Source organism: Zalophus californianus, chromosome 17 (genome assembly GCF_009762305.2).
Source record: "Zalophus californianus isolate mZalCal1 chromosome 17, mZalCal1.pri.v2, whole genome shotgun sequence".
Taxonomy (NCBI): domain Eukaryota; kingdom Metazoa; phylum Chordata; class Mammalia; order Carnivora; family Otariidae; genus Zalophus; species Zalophus californianus.
Window position 1 is genome coordinate 57819838 of NC_045611.1, and position 24507 is coordinate 57844344.

General features: G+C 60.7%; 1 protein-coding gene across 1 annotated transcript; it reads right to left on the minus strand.

Annotated features, from left to right (window-relative positions):
• ZNF787 (zinc finger protein 787) lies at positions 1-22746 on the minus strand. Its single transcript, XM_027617526.1, has 3 exons — positions 22406-22746; positions 9610-9698; positions 1-1755 (listed from the first exon to the last, which is right to left on the minus strand). The coding sequence occupies exons 2-3, from the start codon at positions 9686-9688 to the stop codon at positions 683-685; spliced, it is 1152 nt and encodes a 383-aa protein (XP_027473327.1). The 5' UTR covers positions 9689-9698; positions 22406-22746; the 3' UTR covers positions 1-682.
• Between the last annotated feature and the right edge of the window lie 1761 nt (positions 22747-24507).

Here is a 24507-nt window from a genome sequence, read left to right on the forward strand (position 1 = left end):
GACAATCAGATAGTGCGATTTATTGCCCCCGCACCCCTCCTGCAGCCGCGTCCAGGCCAGGGAACAGACGGGACCCCATCTCTGCAGGGTCTGCCGGGAACAGGGGCTAGTCCTGCCCCAGCACTGCCCCACGACCCCAAACCCAGGATGGGGGGGACGAGGGCCAAGAACAACAGGACCCGCGGGGAAGTAGAGACAAAATAATGGAAGGGCGGAGTCAGGAGGCGGGTGTGATCCAAAGAAAACTCTAAGGGGAAAAGGACCCTCTCCCTTCGCTCCGTGTGGCCCCTGTGAAGCGGAAGGGCGGGGCCTCCCGGGCGGCGGGGCAAGAGAAAGAGGGACCAGGGACCGCTCTTTGGGCCGTGGGCCCCGTCCTCCCTCGGTCTCCAGTTCCCACGCACGCTCTCTCCCGGGGTCGCCGAGAGCCAGAAGGGCAGGCCAGGCTGCGGCAGGCTGCAGGGCGCAGGGCGCCGGGCGCCGGGCGGGGGCGGGAGGGCCCTAGCGCCCCGGGGCCGGCCGTGCGCACAGCGCGGACCACCGGGCGGGGCGGGGCGGGGCAGGGGAGGGAGACGAGGCCTCCGCCGCCCTTGCCGCCCCTCTGTCCGTCTCTCTCCGGTCTCCGGGTCCTGCGCCATCGTTCCCGCCAAGCCCGAGGGGCCCTGCCCCCCCCGGGCCTCCGCCCCTACCGGCCCTCCCCGCCGCGGCACTCGCTGCAGCGCCCGCCAGCCGCCTGGTCGTCGTCGTCCTCGCCGTCCTCCCCGCCCGCCCGGTAGTAGCTCTGTCCGCAGCGGCTGCAGACCGACGGCGCACCCACGGCGTGCACCTTCTTGTGTCTCCGCAGCGCGGCGCCCTGCACGAAGCCCTCGCCGCACTCCACGCAGATATGCGCCGGCTCCTCGCCCCCCGCCGCCCCGAGCCCGTCCCCGTGCTGGGCACGCTGGTGGGCCAGGAGCCCCGCCCCGTGCCCGAAGCCCTTCCCGCACTCCACGCACACGTACGGCTTGGGGGCCGGGGCGCGCCGCGAGCGGGGCCCCGGCGCCTTGGCCCCCGCGCCCGCCATGGCTGCGGCCGCCGCGGCCCCCTCGCCCGGCGCGCCCACCACGATGATGCCCTCGCCATCGCCCACCGGGATGGCGATCTCGCCGTCCGCCGCCGCCGCCTCCTCGGGCGCCTTGGCCCGGCGCACACTGGCCGCCAGCACCTTGGCCGCCACGCCGGGGCCCGACAGCTCGGGGTGCAGCCGCAGGTGGCGCGCCAGGCTCTTGGGCTGGCTGAAACCGCGGCCGCAGCGCGGGCACACGAAGGGCTTGAGGCCGCTGTGCGAGCGCCGGTGCTTGGCCAGACTCTTGCTCTGCGTGAAGCTGCGGCCGCAGTCGGGGCAGGCGTAGGGCTTCTCGCCCGTGTGGATGCGCTGGTGCTGCATGAGGTTGGAGCTCCAGCTGAAGCGCTTGCCGCACTCGGAGCAGGCGTAGGGCTTCTCGCCCGTGTGGATGCGCCGGTGCTGCACCAGGTGCGAGCTCTGCGAGAAGGTCTTGCCGCAGTCGGCGCAGGCGTTGGGCCGCTCGCCCGTGTGCGTGCGCTGGTGCCGCGTCAGCTTGGACCAGTGGCTGAAGCTCTTGCCGCACTCGTTACAGATGTAGGGCGCCGGTGGCCGCGGCCGGGGCGGGGGGCCGGCCGAGGGCGCTGACTGGGGCGGGGACAGCTTGGTCGGGGGCCAGCTGGGGACGTCGTCGTCATCCATGATGAGGATGTCCACTAGAAGGCAAGAGGGTGGGAGGGGAGGAGAGTCAGAGAAGCCCTGGCTCGACAGAGGGCCGGTCCAGGACGGAGGGCCGGGAGCTTCGACGGGGCTCTGCCACCTGCCACAGGGCACGCGCAAAGCCTCACCTGCGCGCCTTCTCAGGATGCCCTGTGGCCCGGGAGGGCAGCTAGGCCGGGTCGGCGCGAAGCCCTCTGCACGACCCTGGCCCTCCGCAGATGCCCGTCTCTCCACCTCCTTACCCGCCGTATTTTCCCCAGAGCTCACTCCCTGACATTGTACTGAACGTTCATGTGGTCATTCATTACCCACCCTCAAGACTTTTCTTTCCCAGCCGCTTCCCCCACACCTGGGACAATGCCTGGAACGTAGCAGGGACTCCAGAAATGTCTGGGAAATAAACAGCATCCAATAAACGAACATGGATGGAAGTCTAGGAAATGACACTTGAAGCCCAAAGCACCAGGCAGGGGCGGGGAGGGTCCAGGGAGAGGGGCTCACACCCTGGCCCAGGAACAAAGGCAAGCCCGGGAGTAACGGCATCACACCTGGCTTCCAGGAAGACTATCCCGGTGCAGGTGGAGAAGAGGGAGGAGGAACAGGACCGCTTAATGGGATCACGGGCCAGCATGGGACCCCGCCTGCCCCAGTACCTGGGAGTGCGACCCCCGCAAACCGGAGCCTCTGTGACAGACGTCCTTGACCCTATCCCTGCTGCCCCATGCAGACGACAGAGGAGCATGGAGCCCTGGTTTTGCCGGCTGTGAAGTGAGGACTCAAAGCCTGTCCAACGTCTGCACCACACCTGGCCCTGAGCCATCTCCCAGGGAAAGTGAGCTTTGGCCTCCCCCAGGCAACCTGCCCAGCTCAGAGACTGACCTGTGGGCACCTGCAACAAGGGCTCTTGCTCCCCAGTCCAGCGGAGCCTGGGCCTCAGCCGGGACTCCTCCACAGTGCCCACCAGCCAGCATGGCCCTCCACGGTGTGCCTGCAGCTTCCCTTCCAAGCATGCATTGGGAACACTGCTTCCCCACTCCCTCCCTCCCTCCCCAGGGCATAAGCCAGGCCCAAAGCACTCACACACTGACCCAGGGTAGCTCACAAACATGCAAAGAGGCGTTAGGATGCACCCAGGTGGGCGCCACGCACTCAACAAGCCTCAACGCGTCTACGTCCTGTAAGGGAGGCGTTACGGAACTCGGGTCTTTACAGCACAGAACCCCAGCACCAGAAGATGAATCATTGTACTGAACGGTACAACGTTCCAGGTTGCTCTTCCAGTACAACCTGGAAGAGCCTTGCTCCAGTCCCCCTGGCTTCTGCCCGCTTGCTGCATGAGGTTCAGGGGGTGCCTCGGAGAGCAGCCGGGCCTGAAGGCAAGACCCCGCTCTTGCTCCAGAGGCACATGGCGGCCTCGGCGCCTTTCTGTGGCACTCACGACCCCTTCACCGGGGAGCGCGGCCCGGAGCTGCTCCGCGGCACTGGCAGCTTGGAAGGCTTCCCACACACGCTCCCTGTCAACCACGGTCAGCTGCATGTGGCTGTGGCAGGGTCCATGCTCGCTTCGCCAGATTAACTGGTTCTCGATCATCCTCTAGTCTCCCCTTTCTGAACATCGCTACGAACTCCTGGATTTACATGTATTTGGTGGGTCTCCATCCACTGCCACCCCACCTGCCGCCACTCTGAGGAGGCGCCCCGACCCTGGCGGGCCCTGGCAACTTCCCTGCTCCCCAGCCTCATGAGACGCCAGGCACATCTACATGTCCTGCCCAGACGTGCAACTGCTGTTTCTCCAGGAGGCCCTGGTTTTCTTCTGGTGGAAAGTACTTCAAGACCCAAATCTGGAAACGGTCACTGTTTTTTTTTTTCCTTACAGTAAAATTCTGCTGAGTTCACACCGACACTTCTTCCCAGACAAATCTGGACCTACAGGTTTTTCTTGAGTCTTTTCTTTGGGACATCTGCATCTCTTCTTCAAAAGGGAGAAGAGAATTTGAATAGCCCGCCATTATTCGTTTGCTGACCCCATGTTGCGGTGTTGAGATAACCACGCTGATCCACCACTGCCGATTACAACTTCTGAAAGCACAAAGCATGGCCTTGTGCGCGCCACTCCTGTCCTCTACCCAACCTCCCGTGGCCCTGCTCGCTGCCCGTCTCTCTCCAGCCAGCGGCTGTCCAAGGCTCGCCTGCTAACAGATCCCCCGGAAAGGCCCAGAACGCTGTGGACTGAGCTCCTCCTCTGCCCTTCCAATCTGTAGGTCAGTTTTAAGGAGACCCTTGGCTCGCCTTTTCTTTCCCTGGGAACCATAAGTATGGCCCTACTGTCTTCTGGCCTAAAGCACTGCCCCCCTAGGTGCCCCAAAGATTTGCTTCTTCCGGTGACCTCTGAGGAGATATTCTCAGATTTGTGACTTGTTCTTTTAAGACCTAATTTTGACAATTCAGGAAGGTCTTCTTGGCTTGTTTATTCTCTTCCTTTCCTTTGGATTTCTGCAAGGACTTCCCCAGGCATGTGCTGGGATTCTGACTTCATTTTTTTTTTTATACTTCGTTTTAACCTTCATTTCTTTTTAATTTTAAACATCCCTCCTTTTTACCTCCAACTTTTCTCAGGGAATGTTCTTTTTATTCCCGCTTGGGTTTTCTCCTTCCGTTTTCATTTTGAAACAACTTTGCTCATATTTTCTGCTGAGTCCTGCATCCTCACTTCTGAGCTGTTCTGATTTCGTGCTTCTTCCACGGGCTGTCACCTCTCCGACCAGGCGGTGTTATCTCCAACTGGCCTCACGATCCAGGGAGATATTACCTGCCCATTTTCTCTTTTATTCTAACAGTTTTGGGGTGGGGGGGCACTAGTGTTATGCTGTTTGTTCCTGTTGCTTTTGTGCGGAAGGGTTCCCCAACTTTGGGGGCTCAAGGACCCCAATTTCCAGGAGGCAAGGTCCCCCGACTCCCAAGGGGCGAGGTTCTCCGAGCTCCCTCCTCTGATGTTCTCGTACCATAGCTGAGTGTGTGACACTGTCCCAGGCTCCTGGCTCCACAGCCTCCCTGTTTTTATCTGTACCTCCTCCTTCCTTCCTCCCTGTGGTCAAGGACAGGGGTTCCACTCAGCTTTGAGTTCCCTTCTGGAAGGTTTTGTTCTGAGTGGGTCCTGCCGTGGGCAGAACGCTCTCCCTGGTTGGCATCAGAGCCCACGCATGGGCCCCCAGGCCGCTCCAGCCCCAGACCTTCCTGTGGCCCCGAGCTCCCTGCTCCCGGTCTGGACAGAACACATCCAATCTCAGCTGCCGGTCTCAGTGGGACCACCCCCCAAGCTTTCCAGTGAACCCCTGAGGGCTATTTGGGGCTCCTACTTGCTTCCTTCCCTCCAGCACAATGCCAACACCACACAGGCTTGTGACCACTGGTCTGTCCCCATCCAACTGCATTCTGGGGTCACGGGGGCACCTTCACACCTAAGGAGTATTGTCATCAGTGTGGCCCAAGGGATCTGGGTTCTGCCACATGGTTTTTCTGTGGAGGTCTGGGGAGGCGTAAGGGCTGCCATCATTCTGGGCTGGACGCATTTTAGGTGAGCCCTCCGAAACGACTCAGAAGCGCACTTCAACATGAGAGCCAGAGCTCGGCTGAGGGAGGTCAGAACCCCGTCCCCCAGTGGGTGCCTTCCAGGACACCAGCTCACTTCTTTGCTGTTGGGAGAGCTCCCTCCTCAGAATCACAATGTCATCTTTATGTATTCCTTTTTTGGATTACTTTCCATTCTGAATACCCTGTAGCTAAAGCCCCAGGACAGGCCTGGATGGCTCTCCCACCCCACCACCGCCTGACTCCAGGCCTCTGACCAGCTGCAGCCTGGATGGCCAGGCTAAGGCCATCAGGAGCCCCAGGCAGCAGGTCAGAAGAGCTGCCCTCCCCCAAGGACAGCACAGCAGACCCCGGCTGTCCCCCCCACAGGCTGTCCCCCCACAGGCTGTTCCGCCTCCCCCACCCCACCCCCAGCTGCCTCAGCCTGGGTGGGCGGCCTGGCCTCTCTGCTCCAGCACTCTGGCCGGCAACCCAACCTCGCAGGATGACCCAGCGGCTGGAGGGGTCACAGGACTGACAGGAAGTGCTTCTAAAGCACCAGCCACTGTGAACAACGGCACCCACTCAGTCTGCACACCATTCCCAAAAATACCGAAATCCAGGGAGGAAAATGAGAAAATTCCTGAGGTTTCACAATAGCCCTGGGCAGGTCCATGTCATGGAAAGGAAATGCGACCCCTTGGCTCTTTTCAGTCTCGTGTGCACGGAGCTGCCGGAGAAGCACCGCCCAGGTGACTGGCTGTCTGCCCTCCGCCCCGGCGAGCTTCCACCTGGGTCACAGCCCGGCAGCAGGGGTCAGCTCAGCGAGGAGCAGGCCAGAGGTGATCCACACGGATACGGGGGGAGGAGAAGTGAACACAGCACCGGTGCTGCCAACAGGGAGGACTGAGACTTTCGCTTCCGTGGCACGCGGGCACACCTGGGGCTGGGCTGAGGGCGTGTGCAGGACGACTCAGGCCTTGACGATGGTCAGAAGACATGCCATGGGTCCCCCTCTGCCTCCTTGTCATGGAGTGGAGTCACCCGAGGCAGGAAGACACAGGGCGGGGAGGCTCCAACTTGTGGGGACAGAGAGAGCTGGAAAGTCCTTCAGACAGCATCCTGGCTGGAGCCCGCCATGCCCACCTCCTCGTCTGCACCTGAGGCCCCACCACCCAACCCGTGGTCTCCCAGGGGCCCTGAGGCAAAGCCTTCCCTAGGGAAGGAGCCTCGGGCCCACAATCGCCCATGGATCCTGAGGGGCTGGCTGCCTCCAGGCAAAGACAAGGTACCCCGGGTCTCGGGGCTCCTTCCCCCACAGCAGCCCCAGAAAGCTTTCCAAAGCACTCCTGAGCCCCCAAGGAACGCCTTTCTCCCTGGGGTGACATTGCTGGGGCTGCCCACGGTCAGTCTCCTCTTCCTCACCAGAAAAATCCCAAGCACAGGGCTGAGCTGGGATAAGGCAGCCATGGTGACCCTGAAGCCACCTCCTAGGTCACGCGTCCCTGATCAGGATGCACTCGGGGTTGCCACGAAGAGAGGCTCCAGGAGCCAGTTCTGCCTCTGCCCCACCCCCTGCCCTGTCCTGCATCTTCAGCAGGTGCCCCGGAGGACATGAGGGCCAGAGCTGAGGTACCACCTGAGGCGTGTGGCCAGGACAGCACACACAAAGCCGCCCAGAACAGGATGACGGCGGCTCGTGGAGAAATGGCTGAATTGACCCACCCTAGAAGTACCCTGTGTGCAGCCTGGCGTCCCAGATGGCTACACACTGTTCCAGTTAAAGCCACGACCGGGAGGGCTCTAACCAGTCCCACCTCGCTGCCGCATCCCTGCCTCAAGCCGTCTGTGGGGCCTCCAATCCACAGCCAGCCGCGGTCTTCTCCAGCCAGCGGCCCGCACCTCCCGCAGTGGGCAGCCCCTTCCTTGGCGAAGCCTCCCTGCCCCCGACAAGATGGGCCCTCTGGTGAGGTGGTCTCCACGGCAGTCCCCTCTGTAACCACCACCAGTCTGCGGGCCCCGTGGAGACAGGGACCTCGGCCTCAGGCACACTGTCCCCAGCCCCTCACCCGCAGGATGGGCACATGGGCAGAGCTTGCCTCCGTGCCGCGGATGGCGTGCAGACTCCAGGCAAGGTGAGCAGTGCAGGGCACAGGTATCACTGCCGGCAAGCCAGGACGGCACGTCCATCTCAAGAAGCTCATGCTGGGGGCTGTGGACAGGGATGGACGCAGGGACTAGGTGGAGGTCAGTGCAGGGTGGCAATCCAGGTGCCAGGCGGGCTCCGTGGCCACATCCAGAATGTACTTTGTGAGTGGACAGTCAATGGTCCAGAAATCAGATGGGGGGGGACCCCGGGGAGCCCCCAGGGTCAGCTGGGCCATGAGGCTGCGACTCAGGGCTCTAACAGCACTTTCCACCTGCCATCTTCAGACCCTGGGCCAGGGGGATGAGCCCACCCCGCCTGCCTTCTCCCAGCTTCCGCCCCGCTCTCGAGGGGGCCAGCACAGACACCAGCCCCTGTCCTGCAGGCCAGAGCTACCCTGCGCGTCAGGCTGGTGTCTCAGGGCAGGAGTCTGGCACGGTCACCCCACAGGAGGCCCCACACCCAGGAGGGCAGCACCCCCCGGGGCAGGCCCAGAACCATGGGATGCACGGCCACTTAGAAGCATTCAGGCACAAGGCCCGTGAGCTGGGGGGGGGGGGGGGGGGGGAGTCAAAAGGGCATGGCCCCCAGCAGGGGGTGGGGGTGGCTGGAGCAGGGACGTCCAACAGAGTCCAGCAGATCCCCTCGGGGGAGAACAGGCTCAGAACAGCAGGCTGGCCGAGGGGGACGTGAGAACCCACCCGTACACTGTACAGGTTTGATAAGGAGGACAAGTTAACGGAGGACTCGGAGGATTACACCTGACTTACTCCAAGGCAGAGGTACGTTTTGGAGAAAACGGGGGTTGTTAACTCAGACTGGGTGTTTTGTTGGGCGAGGTAAGTGTTTTGTAGCTGTCGTTTCGTTTTTGCTCTTAAAGAGCCCGCATCTGTCGGAGGACCTACGGGTGCAAAGACAGGACATCTGGGATGTTCTTTAAACTCTCCGGGGGGGAGAAAAGGGTGCAAACGGAGAAATAAGACTGGCAAGGGGTCTCTAACCCTGAAGCCGAGTGCAGGCAAAGTCATGACGTGACTGAGCTCGGATGTTCCCATAATACGCAGGCTTTTAAATTAATTCTAAAAGGGCTAGAAGACCAAGGACGTGCATCGGGGGGAGCGGGGGAAGCAGGCCCAGAGGGGCACAGTGGGGAAGGACGGGCATGGTCCTCCCCACGGAGGGCAGCCGGCTCAGAGTGAGCACGGAGCCCCCACGACTCAGTGTCCTCCTTGGTAACCAAGGCCGTCCTGGCCTGCCTGCACGGAGCTTCTCTTCACTCTCCTCTGGGTGATCTTACATTAATGCGTAGGGGGAGGCCAAGAGACTTTAAAAACCCTCCCCCCAACCATGGTGCAGGTCCCCGTGGCCCTCCTCGAGGATGACTGCGGGATGCCGGCCCCCGGGCCGAGACCCAGCGCCCCTTCTGTACGTGAAGTTTTACCGGCATGTGGCCACACCCACTCACTTCCATACTGGCTGGCCGCCTTCCCGCTGCAACGGCACAGGGTCTGCAAAGCCAAAAATATCTCCCCTCTGGCCTCTATAGTAAAAAACACATTTGCTGACTCCACGCCGGCGTAACACCCGGCACGAAAACACACCAACAGCAGCATGAAAGCCAAGTCCATGCTTTATTTCTCGGGTGCCCTACAGGAAAACCCCCGGGAAGGAGTGTCTCGGCAAGCAAACCCCGGGCCCCGTGTGCTCAAAGGTGAGTTTTATTCAACCCAAATAATGCTTTATTAAACACAACAGGGTGCCAATAGTGAAAAAGTGGAAGATTTCCCCTAAGAACCCAGATTCTCAGCTTTTCCCCCCACAACTGACACACATCACACCCTCCTCTGTGGTCCTGCCAGCCCGGCCCCGTGATGCCCACCCCGTCTACAGCTTCTCGCTTGAGGCACCTGCGGACCACCCAGGAACAGGGCAGGGGGCCAGGACGCTGGGGGAGTGAGGGGGCTGGGCTGTGAGGGTGCAGAGGATGGGCAGACGGAGAGAAGTGGCCCCAAAGGGCACCCATGACCCTCTGGAGGAAGGAGGCATCAGTCCTGAGCCACAGGAGCAGGGGAGAAAGAAGCCGGGGTCCAGGAGGGCTACGGGACCAGCTGAGACCTGCCCGAGGCCACCTCACCTGGGTTCTCGTGACTGGCCATCTGCTGGTCCTCGGAATCCAGCGGCCCCGGAGACCAGGCCTCTTCCCGCAGCTCCATGTCTGGGTCCCTGTGAGAAGGGGAGGAGATGGAAGGACAGAGTTTACAGGACGCCAGACTAGACGGAGGGCCCCAGGACGGCGGGCACCACGTCGGCTCCAACCCATGCTTGAGCTCCGAGCGCCCAGCTCGGCCCTGGCAGGCCAAAGGCGCACGCAGCAGGTCCCTGAGGGGCAACGGAGAAACGGCCTGCACCTCCGCCTGCACAGGACACCAGCCCAAGGCCACGCACCACCTGGGGAAGGAAGACTGCACCGGGGCTACAGCCACCCGGCCAGGCTCCTGTCCCAGCTCCACCACTCACCAGCCAGAGCCCAGGGGGACACTCCATCCCCCTGCCTCAGCCTCCCCCGCCGCCGCCGGCGCCCAGATTGCCACCAACACCGCAGACATGTCTGATGTGCCATGAGGTTGAAACAAGACGAAGCACAGAGGCAGCTCTAGCGCCAGAGCCCACCCCCGACGGAACAGTGAAGCCGACTGACACGGGAACACAAGCCCTCTAAGGGGTTCACGCATTCAGGTCTCCGAGCAGGACCCCACATTGGGGTCCGGGGGAAAGGAGCCGACCCTCCGGGGTTATCTGCACCCAGAGAGGCAGCCAGACAACCTCGGCTTCTGGGGAGGGAGGAGCAGGCGGAGCACTTTCTGCGGCCTCTGTCCCTACGGATTGCCCGATCTGGAGGTTTCAGGAAATGGAACGCTATGTCACTGGGTGTTTTGTGTGTCTTCTCTCACTCAGTGTAATGTTTTCAGGGCTCGTCCGCACTGTAACACGTGTCCGAATTTCCTTCCTTTTCACGGCTGTACAACACTTCACTGTATGGATGGACCACATTCTGTGTGTCAGTTCACCCGCCGACGCAGATGGGCGTCTAGGCTGTTTCCACCTTGGGGCTGAGGAGTAAAGCCGCTATGAACATCCTGAGTGCACGTACCGCGTGGACATGTTTTCATCTCTCCACTGCCCATGCCACCCCATGCAATGGGCCGTGCTGGGGAGAAATCTCTCACCTCACTGGCCTCAAGGGACAGGTTCCCACCCACTCACCAGCATCCTGGGAGCAATGCCATTTGGCAGGGCCTGGCTCTTGGGGCAGACAGCCCAGGCCTCCCCGTACTGCCCCTTCGGGCCTCCATGCTACCCTGAGGCGAGGAGCTGGGCAGGGATCTCCCCTGTGTTTGGAGTTGGCAGGCAGCATAGGGAGACCTAGGCAGGCACCCGGCCCCAGGTGGGTTCGTCAGTTCTGCGCTGCACCAGAGCCTGGCACTGGGGGGACCCTTGCTGTGGCGTCACTCCCTGGCAGGAAGCCTGCAGGTGGGCAGGACTCCTGGTAAGCAGCTACGCAGCATCCCACACACAATCGACTGAGACCTGGTCTCTGAAGCTGAGTGCACGCAGATCTGAGCAAACCTCCAGAGTCCTGCATCCCCCCTCCTGAGCACCTGCAGACGAGCACCTGCCAATGGCAAGCATGTGCCCGTGGCACAATATGCCAGCCCACTTCTCTTGAATCCCCCACTGACAGGCAGCTCACCACCACCCAGGCACCGAAGGGAACCCATTCCACTGCTGGAGGAGCGTGAACCTGCCCCTCAGTAACCTCCACTGACCTCTGAGAGGAACTCCGAGAACCTGCCTGTAATAAACACTCACAGACACCGTGAGCCATTCCCTCTGCCAACACATTTCCCAGGTGCAGGCCCTGTTCTACACAGTTAAGACGCCGTTAACGCATTCAGGTGCACCACAGCCCTCTGAGCGGACAACACTGTCACCCATCACACAGATGAAGAAACTGAGCCATTAAGTGGCCGAGATCTGAAGGCAGATGGCACGCAGAGAACTGCGAACACGGGTCATGCAAGCCGGGTCCTTGGGACCAGGAGACGTGGCAGTGACCAGGGCAAATGCTCACTCAAGCAGCAGTGTCCCGCGTGCCTCCCACAAGCCAAACCTGGATGCCGGGGTCCCATTATCCGGCCGCCGGCCCCAGCTCTGCACACCCTGCACTGACGTGCTGTGAACGACCACCATCCCCACGTCACAGCAAAGGACATGGGGTCACAGTGAGGTCAAGGAGCAGGGACAGGATGCCAAGTGTCGCTGCAGAGTCCTCGGTCCCAACTGCTCTGCCATCCTGACACCCAACCAACCGTCAACAAGGACCTAGAAGAGCACGGGGCACAACCAAACAAAGCCAGGCCTGTCTGGGGGACCAGGAGGCCACACTGGCGGACACTGAACAGGGGACGGACGGGAGGTGAGGGCCTGGCAGGAAGACTACAAGTGGCCCCTGGTTGGAGCCTGCAGCCAAGGCCCAGGCCTCCTCACGGCAGTCCCTGCCACTGACCACGACAGGGAGCTACCATGGGGTCGGGCCAGGTCGGCAGGACACACACAGGGGCGCCCTGTGCAGGTTTTCGCTCCCACGCATCATCACGGCCCCCACCGTGACAGAGGAGCACCTGCCCGGCCTGTCACAGGCTCCCCTCCACACAGGGCCCTTATCCGACCGGCTCTTGATGTTGGCCTGATGAAAAGACAAGGCGGGGGTGTCAGCAGCCCCGCAGGTGCTGCCGTATGCAAGACGGCACGATCCTTTCCTCCCCACCGGTCCCCATCACCCCCACCCCACAGGCACGGGGGTCTCCCCAAGGGCCAGGCGTTGCTCGACACTGGGGAATGTGGTGTGGTGAACAGGCCACAGCCCCAGCCGCGTGAGAGAGCCCTGCCAGTGATGAACAAGCATCTGAACGAAAAAGGCCATTTCAGACGATGAAGTTCAAGGAAGATATGCACGGAGGGGAGGGAAGGAGGGGAGGGGTGGGGAGGGCAGCTGCACCAGGAGGTCAGCGGAGGATCTCCCAGAGGGAAGAGCCACAGAAGCAGGTCTGCACGGGAAGCGTGGAGCGGGAGGGATGCAGGGACAGCAGGTGCAAAGGCCCTGCGGGCCCCGCGGAGAGGCTAGAGATGCAGGAGTGGGAGGGTACTCTCGCAGGGCTTCGAAGGCCAGGGGACTGAGGGGTTGTGTGAAATGTGGTGGTCCCTCTGAGGTGGGCGCCACTGCGACGTGTGTTTTACAGACGAGGACACTGGGGCTCACAGACGTAGGTGGGGCCGGTCCTGGAGCTCGCCTGCAGCAACAGCAAGGAGCAACTGGACGGCAGCAGCGATGGTGGGCAGCCAGGACGCGCTGGCACAGTGCCGGACCCGGGGCCACAGGGACTCCCTGGACCCGGGAGGGTGCGGAGCAGTCTTCCTCCTCGTCTACCCGAGGCATCACCCCCTCAGAGGCCTCCCAGCCCCCGATCTGCCCTACCCTGGGCCCCACTGGGTGCCCAGCGCCCACACCGGCGCCAGGCGCCCTCAGGGGCTGAGAACAGGCACATGACGCACCCATGAAGGGGTCGGAACAGAATGGAGGCTCGAGAGACAAATGCAATGCAACTCTGTCCCCCTCGGCCAGCCCACCCTCTGGGACCCCACAGGAAGCCCAGCAAGCCCCCAGCTGAGAGCTGGTGCCACACATAGTTCGGGTGGAGCCTGACAGTCCGGGCTACACCGGCACAATCCGGCCACACAGCTGCGGAGCCACAGACAGGCGCTGGGAGCCCCTGGCCAGGCAACCAACCCCCTTCTCCAGAAGTTAATCTGAGGGGAAACCCAAACCTCAGAAAATACTTCCCGCAGGGGAAAAAAAAGTTCATCACAGCCAGATTTAGAACAGGGAAAAAACTGGAAAGAACCCGTCAGCACCATGTGGGAGAAAGCCCAAGAAAATCCCACAGATGCCACAGCCCCAGAAACAACAGTGTGCCGCCCCCTGCTGATAGCAGGAAGAATGCGTTTAACTTTTTTCATCTTCGTTTTCTCAACTTTTCCATTTTTTAGAATGAGTAATTACTTCTGTAATAAGGGAAAGAGACGAAACGATTCTTTTTTGGACGTCCATAGGACCATGCGTTGCGATGGGAAAATCACTGGGTGCTGAGGGGGCAATGTGGGGACGCACAGCCCTCGGGTCATACCGGGTAACCGTGCGGCCGCAGAAACCCTCACGCACGGCTGCTGGGCGCGCAGAACGGCATGGCCACAGTGGCAAACAGTCGGCAGCTCTTCACATGATAAACAGACTAGCTTGTGACGCGGAGACTCCACTCCTAGGTATGCACCCAAGTGATATAAAACCCGCATCCACACGCAGACTCGCACGCGAATGTTCTGGCAGTGCCAGTCAGAGCGCAAACACCAGGGGGAGAAGCCAGTCACAAAGGGCAGCAGAGAGCGGATTCCATCTCTCGGAAATGTCCAGAAACGTCCAGAACAGAGACGGTTGCCGGGGGCTGGGGGTGGGGATGGAGAGGGACTGCTAATGGGTGCAGGGCTTTTTGGGGAGTGATGAGAATACTGTGGAACCAGATGGTGGTGATGGTTGCACAACGTTGTGAATATATTAAAAATCACTAAATTGTACATGTTCAAAGAACGGATTTCACGACATGCAAATTAGATCTCAACTAAAAAGTAAACACACTTTAAAAAATTGTATGGGGCCCTCTGATTACAAGGCCACAAACACTGAAAATGAGGCAAGAGGAGAGCCTCTCTCCACCCGCTAGATGAAACATTTCCCCATTTGTGGAGCACTTAATAGGGCCAATTACATCTTCCAGGAAAACAAGGGGCGCCTGGGTGGCTCAGTCGGTTAAGCGCCTGCCTTCGGCTCAGGTCGTGATCCCGGGGACCTGGGATGGAGGCCCGCACCAGGCTCCTTGCTCGGCAGGGAGCCCGCTTCTCCCTCTCCCGCTCCCCACCTCATGCACCCCACCCCCAAATAAATAAAACTTTGAAGAAAAGGAAAAGGAAGAAAAACGAGGTAAGAAAAAGGAAAGACACAGTGCTCACAGGGCTGGGGGCGGCGGGGCTGAGGCGGAGCGCCGGGGCAGCCTGGCCCTCTGCCCTCCTGTGTGTGTGTGGAAACTTGTTTGCTAAGTGGGTGTGCTGTGCTTCCCCTGAACATTAACGTGTAAGTCACTGAGCAGGGACTTCCCAGACCAGAGTCTCTACCTCAGGCCCACTTCCTGCAGCAAGAAGCCCTTGGCCTTCCCTCCGTCCCCTCCCTGTCCGCCCCCTCCATGTCACTGTCCTCCCTCCCCGGGAACCCAAGGGCTCTGCCCCCCCCCCCACTCCGGGCCAGGAGGCGGGGCACAGGGGCGCTCCTCCTCCGGCTGCAGGATGGAGGCATCAGCGCCTGCCCTGTGGCCACGAGATTCCCAGGTGCTCAGTGGGCAGCGAGGGGGCCTGTGGGTCCAGAGCAGGGCCGGGTCTCCATCAGGGACATCCACCCAGAACAGGCCGCCTTTCTTCCTAAAAGCAGAAGATGGAAGCCGCATGGCACAGGGCCCTCCCTGGACCAGGAGGAAGGAAGGTTCCTCCCTCCAGACCCCAGAGAAAGAAGCCCGTATACACAGACACACAGACCTCCTCTCTCCTTCAGGGCCCCCAGGGGCCGCGGTCTCTTCTCCACAACCACCGCCCCTCGCTCACCCCGGTGCAGCACATCTGTGAGTCTCCATCTCTCTTGCTCAGGCTCCCACGTTTGTGGAAATATAATCCGTGTGCTTTTCTCCCGTTAATCTGTTTTAGTCAGTCCAGCCGGAAACCCTAAGAAGGCAGAGGAAAGTCTCCCCTCCCCTCTCCAGGACACAGGCTGGAGCCGAGAGGGAGTCAGCCACCCGCCTGTAAGCTGCCCCCTGCTCGGAATCGGTTTTACCTGTGTGTTTAAACGGTCACACTTTAAAAGATGTCTAAGTAGCACACTAGATCTTCCATTTTGCTCCTTGGCCTGTAAGGCCCACAATATTTACCTTCTGGGCCATTACACAAAACATTTGCTGACCCTGACGTAAAGGAGTAAGGGCTGCCGAGATGTGGGGGACACATCCCAGGCCAAACAGACAGGGAAGGCCTGGAGGTGCCGTGCCTCCGATGGGAGGGACAGAGGGGCAGAGGGCAGGCCGGGTGGCTGTGGGGGCCACAGCAGGGATGCTCGTCAGAGGAGGCCCTGAGCTCAGGGGTCAGGGCTCCACAGTCGCCATCCTGAAATCCCAGTAAGGTGACCTTGCATCTGTGTTTTGCACACAAGTGTGATGGAACAAGGAAGCACGCAGCAGGGGCTCGGCCACTGCTCCCCACGAGGCCCAGCAAGTACCCCCAGGGCCAGGTGAGGATGAGGACAGCGCTGGAGCCGGGGACTAACCAGGGGTCCTAGTGAAGAGTTGGAAACGGTGTTCACCAAAGGACACCCAAGTCCCTTCCCCTCCCACTCACTCATTCATCACTTAAGAAGCTGCTGCGGCCTCCGGGCTGACCCTGTGGGCCTGTGGGCCCCAAACCCAGGACCTCAGAGTCGTGAGGGAAGGGCTAAAGCCCCCTCCCCTCCACAGAGGTGCGTGCAGGAACGCTGGGGTGTGGCCTCAGCCCCCGAGGGGCTCCCACCACGACCAGAAGGCCCCCCACTTGCTCCAGACGAAGACTGACTATGCAATTTGACCCCTTCAGAGGCCCTGCCTACCCCCAACTTCCCTCCCAGCTCCCCCAGTTTCTGCCCCCCTCTGTGACTTTGCCCAGCTCTGACCTCCACTCCCCAAGGGGAAGGGTAGGCCTCCCCCAGCCCACCCCAGCCAGGCCCTTGAGCAATCCAATTAGCACAGGGGCTGACAGGGCCCGGCTGCTATTAAGCTTGAGACAAATTATTGTTATTATTGTTGTTATTAGACCCCGCCCACCTCCTCTGGATGCCAGCCCACCAATTAGCCCCTCTCTTTCTTCTGCTGCCAATCTCACCACCTCCCCCCCACCCCCACCCCACCCCCCCCCCCCCCCGCGCCAGCAACCAGATGCTCCAGACGACTCCTGCAGTCAAGGGCCCTCCTGCACCTACGCCCCAGGCCCTGCCCTCCAGGACACCCCCCTGCTTTCCCGGTCTCTCGTCACCATCCGCTCCCCTCCTCCCTCAGAGCCAAGCTCCTGCCCTTACCTCCCCCCCAACCTCAAGGTCACCAAATCCAGTGGCTCTTTAACCCTTGCGCTGTCAGCGAGCAGAGTCCAGCACACACTCCCCTCCCAGCCTCCTCCTTCCTACCCTGTCCACCTTCACCCTGCCTCCCCATGCCCACCCCCACCCAACACCCCTTTAAAGTTTGCTCCCCACATCACAGACCGACTCATCTTTTTAAGTCACTCAATTCCAACAGCCCAACTAGAGATGGGCAAAGGATCAGAACAGATACAGAACAGAAGGAGAATACAAAGAGCTGATAAGCACATAACAAGATTCTCAACCTCACTTGCCATCAGAGAAACATACGTGAAAACCACAATGAGATCCCACGGTGTCAGGATGCACATAACAGAAAACACGAAACACTAAGGGCTGGCGAGGATGTGGAGAAACTGGGAAGCCCCGTGCGCTGCTGGTGGGGATATGAAATGGGGCGGCCACTGTGCAAGACGGACTGGCAGCTCCCCAGAAGGCAGAGCACAGAATGACCGTGGGATCCAGCAATGCCACTCACAGCCATAAACCCAAGACAAATAAAAACACACGCAAAAATTTGTACATGCATGTTCACAGAGGCATAAATCACGATTGCCAAAACTGGAGACAACCCAAATGCCCATCAGCAGATGAATGGATACACAAACTGTGGTCCGATCCTTCCACAGAACGTTATTCCGTCACACAGGGGATGAAGCATTGACGCACCACATCCCGGAGGCGCCCTGAACACATCACACCGCGTGAAGGAGCCACACAGAGACCGCGTCGTGCGTGAAGAACGGCAAACCCACAGAGACAGGATACAGATGAGTGACTCCCAGGGACTGGGGGCAGGGAAAGGGGAATGGGTGCAGTCTCTCTGGGATGACGACAATGTTCTGTGGGGATGGGTGCACCTACCTGTGAGCACATCAACCCCCACTCCACTGTGCACTCCGCAGCGGGGGTCATGTGCTAGGAGACTCACGCCTCCATGAAGCCGCTGGAGTTCGCATCCCTGCCCTGCCTAAACCACCCTGCTGCACGTGCCCACGGCGCGTCACCCCAAATCCAAACCCACCCCTGTAACTCACCCAGCCCCTCAATACCACTGCCCACCTCCCATCGGTGGCCTGTCCTCCACCTGCCTGGCACCTTCTCACCTCTCAAGGGTCCACCCACGACCCGCCCCACATCACATGGCCGGGCTTCCTTCCTCCCCGGCCTGCACCACCACCTGGAATCGTCCGCCCAGCGCACATGGCTCACTGAGAGGAAGCAGCCTGGCACTGGCATCCTTGACTGGATGGGGGCCGCTCAGACCTCAGACCCCTCTCCGGCCTGGGTGGTGATGCCCCACAGCCCCACCGGGGTTGCAGGTAGACCCCTCCGCTCTCCTCACCAGCTCCTACCCACTTCCCTTTTCTGGGGGCGGCTTCACCCCTCGCTCCAGGCCTGAACACCCATCTGTTCCCTGCTCTACCTCCCACCCAGACCACCTCCCACACCCACAGCTGGTCCTGCCAGGCTCTAATCTGTGCTTTCAACACTGAGGACAAGTCAGCAACACCATCAGAACCTTAAGCCCTTTTTGGGGGGAAAAGGGGCCCTCTGATAACTTTTCCCATTTCTTCCACAATGATAATCTGCTTGGATTTTTTCCATCTTATCGGGAGTCAGCTGGGTAGGTCATACTTCCCCAGAACGCAATCTGCGCCGCTTTCGGGTTTTCCAGCACGCTGAAAGAGCTGAGCAAAGCAGTCCCTTATGACCCTGCTCCTCTGCCCCCCCAACCCCACTTTCTTCCTCTTTTCCTTGTCTGGGCTGCCTTCGCGGTCCTCCCATGAAGAGGACAACCCCACTTCATGGCCTTCTTTCTCCCATCCACGTCCCAGCTGGCTACGCAGGCCTCACCCTTGCCGTCAGCCACCGCCCTCGCACCCTCGGGGGCACCAACCGCTCCTGCCTCCATTCCCGTGCAGCCTTCCCAGGGGTGCAGTGCACCCCACCCCGGAGCCCAGGCAGGTGGCCAACTCCAGACACCCTGGTCCCCACTCCCTGCTATCTCCAAAAGAAACCAGTTTCTAGAATCCCTAGAACCTCCCTGTACAGTGATAGCGGCAGGCGCGGCAGGGAGCGTGGAGGCCACCTGCCACCATCCAGGAACACCCAGCATCCCGATCTTCAGACACGTCCGTGAACACTCCTGATTGTTAAGTCTTGGCAAGTAACTGAAAATTGCTTAAACAAACAAACAAAAACATTCTCTAGTCAGGAAAAAAAAAAAAAGGAAGCATGCCTATAGGCCATGTTACATCTGTCACCCATCAATCAGGCCAGACCCCCATACCCTGGTGGATGTGTTTGCATCCTTCCACGTTGCCCATTCTCCCCATGGAGTTGCTGTCAGGGCCCAGTAAAAGTAGCACCTCCCCCAGGAAGTCTTCCCAGACTTCTCCCTTCCCTCAGCTCAACTGTCCTCTTTTCAAATAACAGATCCCATTCATCAGGCACAGACTACATCTCAGATCCTGTGCACAGGGTGCAGTGGGTTCATAATCCCCACAACCACTGTCAGAGAGGTGAGGACAAGCTCTCCGGGCAGGCGGCCAGAGTCCGACTCAGCCCCACCACCCAGCAGGCATGTGACCTTGGACAAGGTGCTCCGGCCTCTGTGCTCCTAACGCTCACAGGCCCAGCGTCAAGATCAAAGGAGACAATGCATGTGAAGTGCTCAGCCAGAAGCCAGGCACCCAGAACGTGCCTGGTGGCCCCTGACCAGAACTGTTAAAGTTGGGGTTCAGACAGTTCAGCGGCTGACTCAACATCACAGAGCCACCAAGTAGAGGAGCAGAGACTCCAGCCAGGTCGGCCAGCCTCCAAGGTCGTCGTTTCTTTCCTCCTCGTCCTCAGGATGCTGGCACTGGCTCAACTGCCATCATCACAGCCCCAGGTGGCCAGGCGGCGCAGCCCAGGGCCCAGGTCCACCCAGCCAAGCTCAGCCCGGCTGGCGGCTCAGTGGTCGGGAGGCCACAGCTGTCTGTGCTTCTACAACAAAGCCACTGAGACTATTAGTGTGAGTCACCCCTGAAATGAGAGGCTGGGACTCGCAGTGCCCTGGACCAGCCAATGACCCTTCGTGACAACACACCCCACCGCAGAGAGAGCAAGTCCCCAACCTGATAACCTTTGTCTCCCCCAGACCACAGCCTTGGCCAAAAGAAAGAAGTCAACAAAGCCTGCGGCTTTATGGGGAAGGGCCAAGCTCTGGAATCCCATGCAGACCAGTGCTCCCTGTGCAGCTCTGGGGCCTGGGGCTCCATCCCATGCCCCTGAACCAAGGGCAACCACTCCCATCCCAGCTCCTCTGAGAGCTCAGGTCAGGACCAGGCACAGGACCAGGCACCTGCCAAGTGCTCAGGAAGCAAGTGCCGTCAAATTTAGTCTGTCACCACCAAGAGGCCAGAGCCACAGCTGACTCCTGGAGGCCCCAGCACATGCAAGGCTTTGGGCAGCACGGAGGACAACAGAGCAAGGTTTGGAAGCTGAGATGTGTCTGAGCATGGCTGCCCGGAGAGCTATGTACCCAGCAGCGACTACCAATGGTCCGACCAGCCAGGCCATTGCTAGAGGCCAAGGGCCAGAATGGCGAGTCCAGAGTTCACCATCATCCTCCCGAGTCCCAGGGTCCTCTTGGCCAATCCCTCCCTGTCCTTCAAGACAAAGGACACACCACCTCCCCCAGGGACATGCTTCCCTCTGGGCACCTGTAATTCTCGGGGGCTGTTCCAGGAAATCGACTCCCTACTTCTGTATGTGTCTCACTGACAGGCCTCCAAGCAGCTGCAGGGCAGGAACTGCCACCCAGGGTCACCCAGCTCTGGGTCTGGCACAGGGAAGCCTCAAGAAACGTGTGCTGAGGGACCCTTCTTTCCCACCCCATGGCAGAGTGCTGTGACCATGGTGCCCATGGGCCCAGCACAGGGCCAGGCTTATCCAGGAAATGCTGGACTGTGCTCTCCGCCTTAGGCGAACAAGGAAAGAGGAAAGTGACAGGTCCATGGTCACCATGCTGGAAGAGACAGGAGCAAGGCCTGACCTAGGAATGCTTGGCTCCAGAGCCCTCCTCACATACCTTACACTCAGCTCCCTTGAGATGGGCTCTGGCTTTAAAAGGAATGCATTAAGAGCTTCCCTACCAAGTCGAAACCATTATCATTCCTTTTTATCCACATAGAAACTGAGATGTTACGCTCGTTTGTGCTGCAGAGTCACAAAGTACCAGGTATGGAGCTGGGATGTGAACTCAGGTCTGTCTGACCCCAGCACTCCTAACGCCGCAGTGCTGCTCATGGGCCAGGCATGGTGACAAGCCCTTGGAGTTCTCCCTACCTCAGCTCGCTGGGGTGGGGGTGCGGCTTAGATCTGGAAGGCTTCCAGGGGAAAAAAGCTAAGACAAGAGATAACAAGTGGGAATCTGATCTGAATGCTCTTGGGACTGAGGCAGAAGGCAGGCAGGTGAATGACAGCTGCGTTTAGCCAAAGAGGCTTACAGTCTTAGAAGATAAGCCCGGATCAACAGCAACTGTGCTTCCCCAGAGCAAGGCCAGCCCTGACTGCCACCTGGATCCTCAACGCTACCCAACGCAGGGCCTGGCACCAGGAAACCACACCAAGTGACCCCCTCCCCGAAACCGCTCTGGACTGGGCTCCCAGGGCCCTCCTGACCTCCCACAAGTCCTCTGGGGAAGGGGAGTACTCCGCGTCCAGGTCCCCGTCTCTGCCCGCCCGCTCCAGGACCTTGTGCATGCCCCTGTCCCTGGTGCCCGGCATGGGGCCGGGCACCAGGGCAGCCTGTGGGTCACTTTTCCGTCGTGCGACGCCGCCATCCTGTGCCTGCCTGACCCCTATCTCCACGAACTGGGGTGTCCCCCCTTGCGGCCGGGGCTGGGCATGGGGAATCAAGCAGCACCGCTGGGCGCCCGGCCACCGTCCTCCCCGGTCCCGCGGGCCACGCGGTGCCTGACCTTGGCCCAGCCACTTCCCCTGCGGCGCACGCGCTTCCTGCCCGCCGCCCGCGCCGGGGCGAATGAATGAGCCTCCCGCCGGGTCACAGCCCGTAATCCCCGGCGGGATCAAAGGCCGCACGAAGCCTGCCCGGGGCGGCAGCGGAACCCGGGCTTCTCTGAAGAGGGGAGGGAGCGGGGAGACGGGGGAAGCAGGCCGGGGACCCAGACGCGCCCCCCAGGCCGCCGTTTCCGGTCAGGCCGGCCCGGCCCGCGCGTCCCCTTCCCCCACCGGGGCCTCAACTTCCCCCGGGAATCGCCACCACTTCCGGCCACGACCTGCCGAAGAGGTTGCGGCTGCCCCACCCCCGAGCCCCCAGCCCGAGCCCCGGCGCTGCGCAGGCGCGCTTCCTCCCCGGCGCGGCCCCGGCGCGGCGCCGCGCACGCGCGCTCCCCGCGGCTCCGCCTGGCGCGCCCTCGCCCGCCCGCGTCACCGGCCGCGCGCCCACTCACGCCCCCCCAGCACGCGCACGCGCACTCGCCCGCCCAGTCGCGCTCGCCCGCCCGCCTCCCCGCCCGCCCCCCGCCCGCAGCCGGGCTCCCCGAGGCGCGCGCCCACCCCGACCCCGGGTTCACGCCCCCCCGCCTCCGCGCCCTCCCCTCACCTCCTCGGTCCCGGGGCCGCCGCGCCGCACTCCTCCTCTCTCCTCCCTCGCGGATGGTGGCAGCGGCGGCAGCGGCGACTCAGACCCTGGGGTCAGGGGGACGGGCGCCCAGGCCGGAAGTGACCTTCCTGGCCGCTTCCGCCCGCGCTGCTCCCCCTCCCCTTCCCACCCCCCCCGCCGGCCTCCACCCCGTCCTCGCCGCTCTAGGAAGGCGAGCCCGGCGACCCCCTAGCCGCCACCCCCCCAGCTCTATGGTGCGGAGCGGGCGCCCCTGGGAGCCACTTCCGGACGCGTCTAGGACACGGGTCCTCCGTCCCTGCTCTATGGCGCCGCGCGCCGAGGGGCTTCGGACCCCGCCCCCTTCCAGGACAGGAGGCGCGGGCCCGGCCCGTTAGGCGGAGACTTCCGGGTGTCTCGGGAGGTGCCCCCCCCTCCCGCCCGGCGCCCCGCGCTCGCGCCTGCGCGGTCAGCGCCCCGCGCTAGCCTGGGGCGGAAAGGTGTGGGGGAGAGTGGCGGCGAGGGCCGCTCGTGCCACCCCAGGTCCTCCGGTCGTCTCTATCATCGTAACCCCTTCCGTGCCGGGGCTCGTGGCTGGTGCGGCGTCCGCTCGCAGAGGCAGCTCCGGGACAGAGCCCTGACGAACCCTGCCCGGTCCCGGGGTGAACTTTTAGGATGAGGATCCTGCTGCCCCCGAGGCAAGCCCCACAAGTGCCCTCGCTTACTGCACCTGCCACTCCGAGCGGCCAGCGCCTTCCTTCCCTGGGTCCCCTTTCCTCTGGGTCGGAGAGGGGAGCTGGTCTCAGGTTTCCTCTGGGAAGCTCCCCGAGGGTTGGAGCCACCCTTGGAGCTGGGAGTGCTCCCTGTCCTCCAGCCTTGCCCGTCTCTTGGCCTCGGTGCCCTCCTTTTTCAGGGGGTAGTAGCACGTTGTGCGCCTGCCAGGGCTTTGCATGCTTTAGGTCCCATTAATAACCTGTTCCCATTTTGCAGATAACAAGGGACACAGAGTTCAAGGCCGAGAGCCACACGCCCAGAACGCAGAGCCTGGGCTCGCAGCATGGCCTCGCTCCCGATTCTAGTATTTGACCATGCTTCCACATACTGCCTCCCGTAGCAGACCATCGATCCTAGCAGCTGGGGCTTCACCTGCTTCCCCCACCTGAGGCAGGCACTTAGGAAGCACTCGCTGAATGTTAGATCTCGTTTCAGTGTCCTCCATAGTGTCCTCATAGGCTAAGTCCCTCTGGTCACTGTCGGCTCTGCTCTTGGCTGGCTCTCACGTAAGTGGCAGATGACTTACTGTGATTATTTATAACCGTTTTATGATCATCCTCATTGAAACAGTCACCAATAACAAATAAATAAATATAAACAACGAATTTTTGAAAAAGAGAAAGAAAAAGAAAAAAAGAAAGAGAAAGAAAGGAGGAGAGTCACCAAGCTTGGGCATCAGGAGGATGGGGATGTACAGTTCACTTTTTGAATGACACCTCTCACAGCCTCAATTTAGTGAGATAATCCGTGCAAATGTGCTTAATTCAGGACCTGAGTCATACTAAAGTCTCAATGAAAATGCTAGTGATCAGTAAGACTTATTAGTATTATTACTTCTGCTCCGGCCACTATATGGGTCACGTCTCAGTCTGCATCAATCATAAGGTGTGCATTGTTGATCTAATAACATCCTTTGGGGGGGAGCATACTGTATGAAATGTACATGTAAATAGTGAGATATACCTGTGTCTCACCTTCAGAAATATCACAAAGGTAAATTTTTTTAAACTAATTATTATGGGCATGAGCTTTACATCGTGAGAGCTGAGTATAAGATACATCTGTGCTCCTCTGACTCAGATCATTCAGTGTGTGTCTACAATGGCCCGGTGAGGGCAAAATGGGGGGCACAGCTTCCTCTCTCTCCCCTCCCCACCCTCCCAGCTGGCCAAGCTGGTGAGATCTGGAGTAGCTATCTTGGATCACCAGACAGAAGCTACGTATTGAGGATGGTGGAGTAACAAGCTAGGAGGGGAAAGACAGACACTTGATGGTTTTGTGAAAAACAGGTTTTGTGTGCCTCCGTGAGGAAAACTACCTTCTCTCTGAAA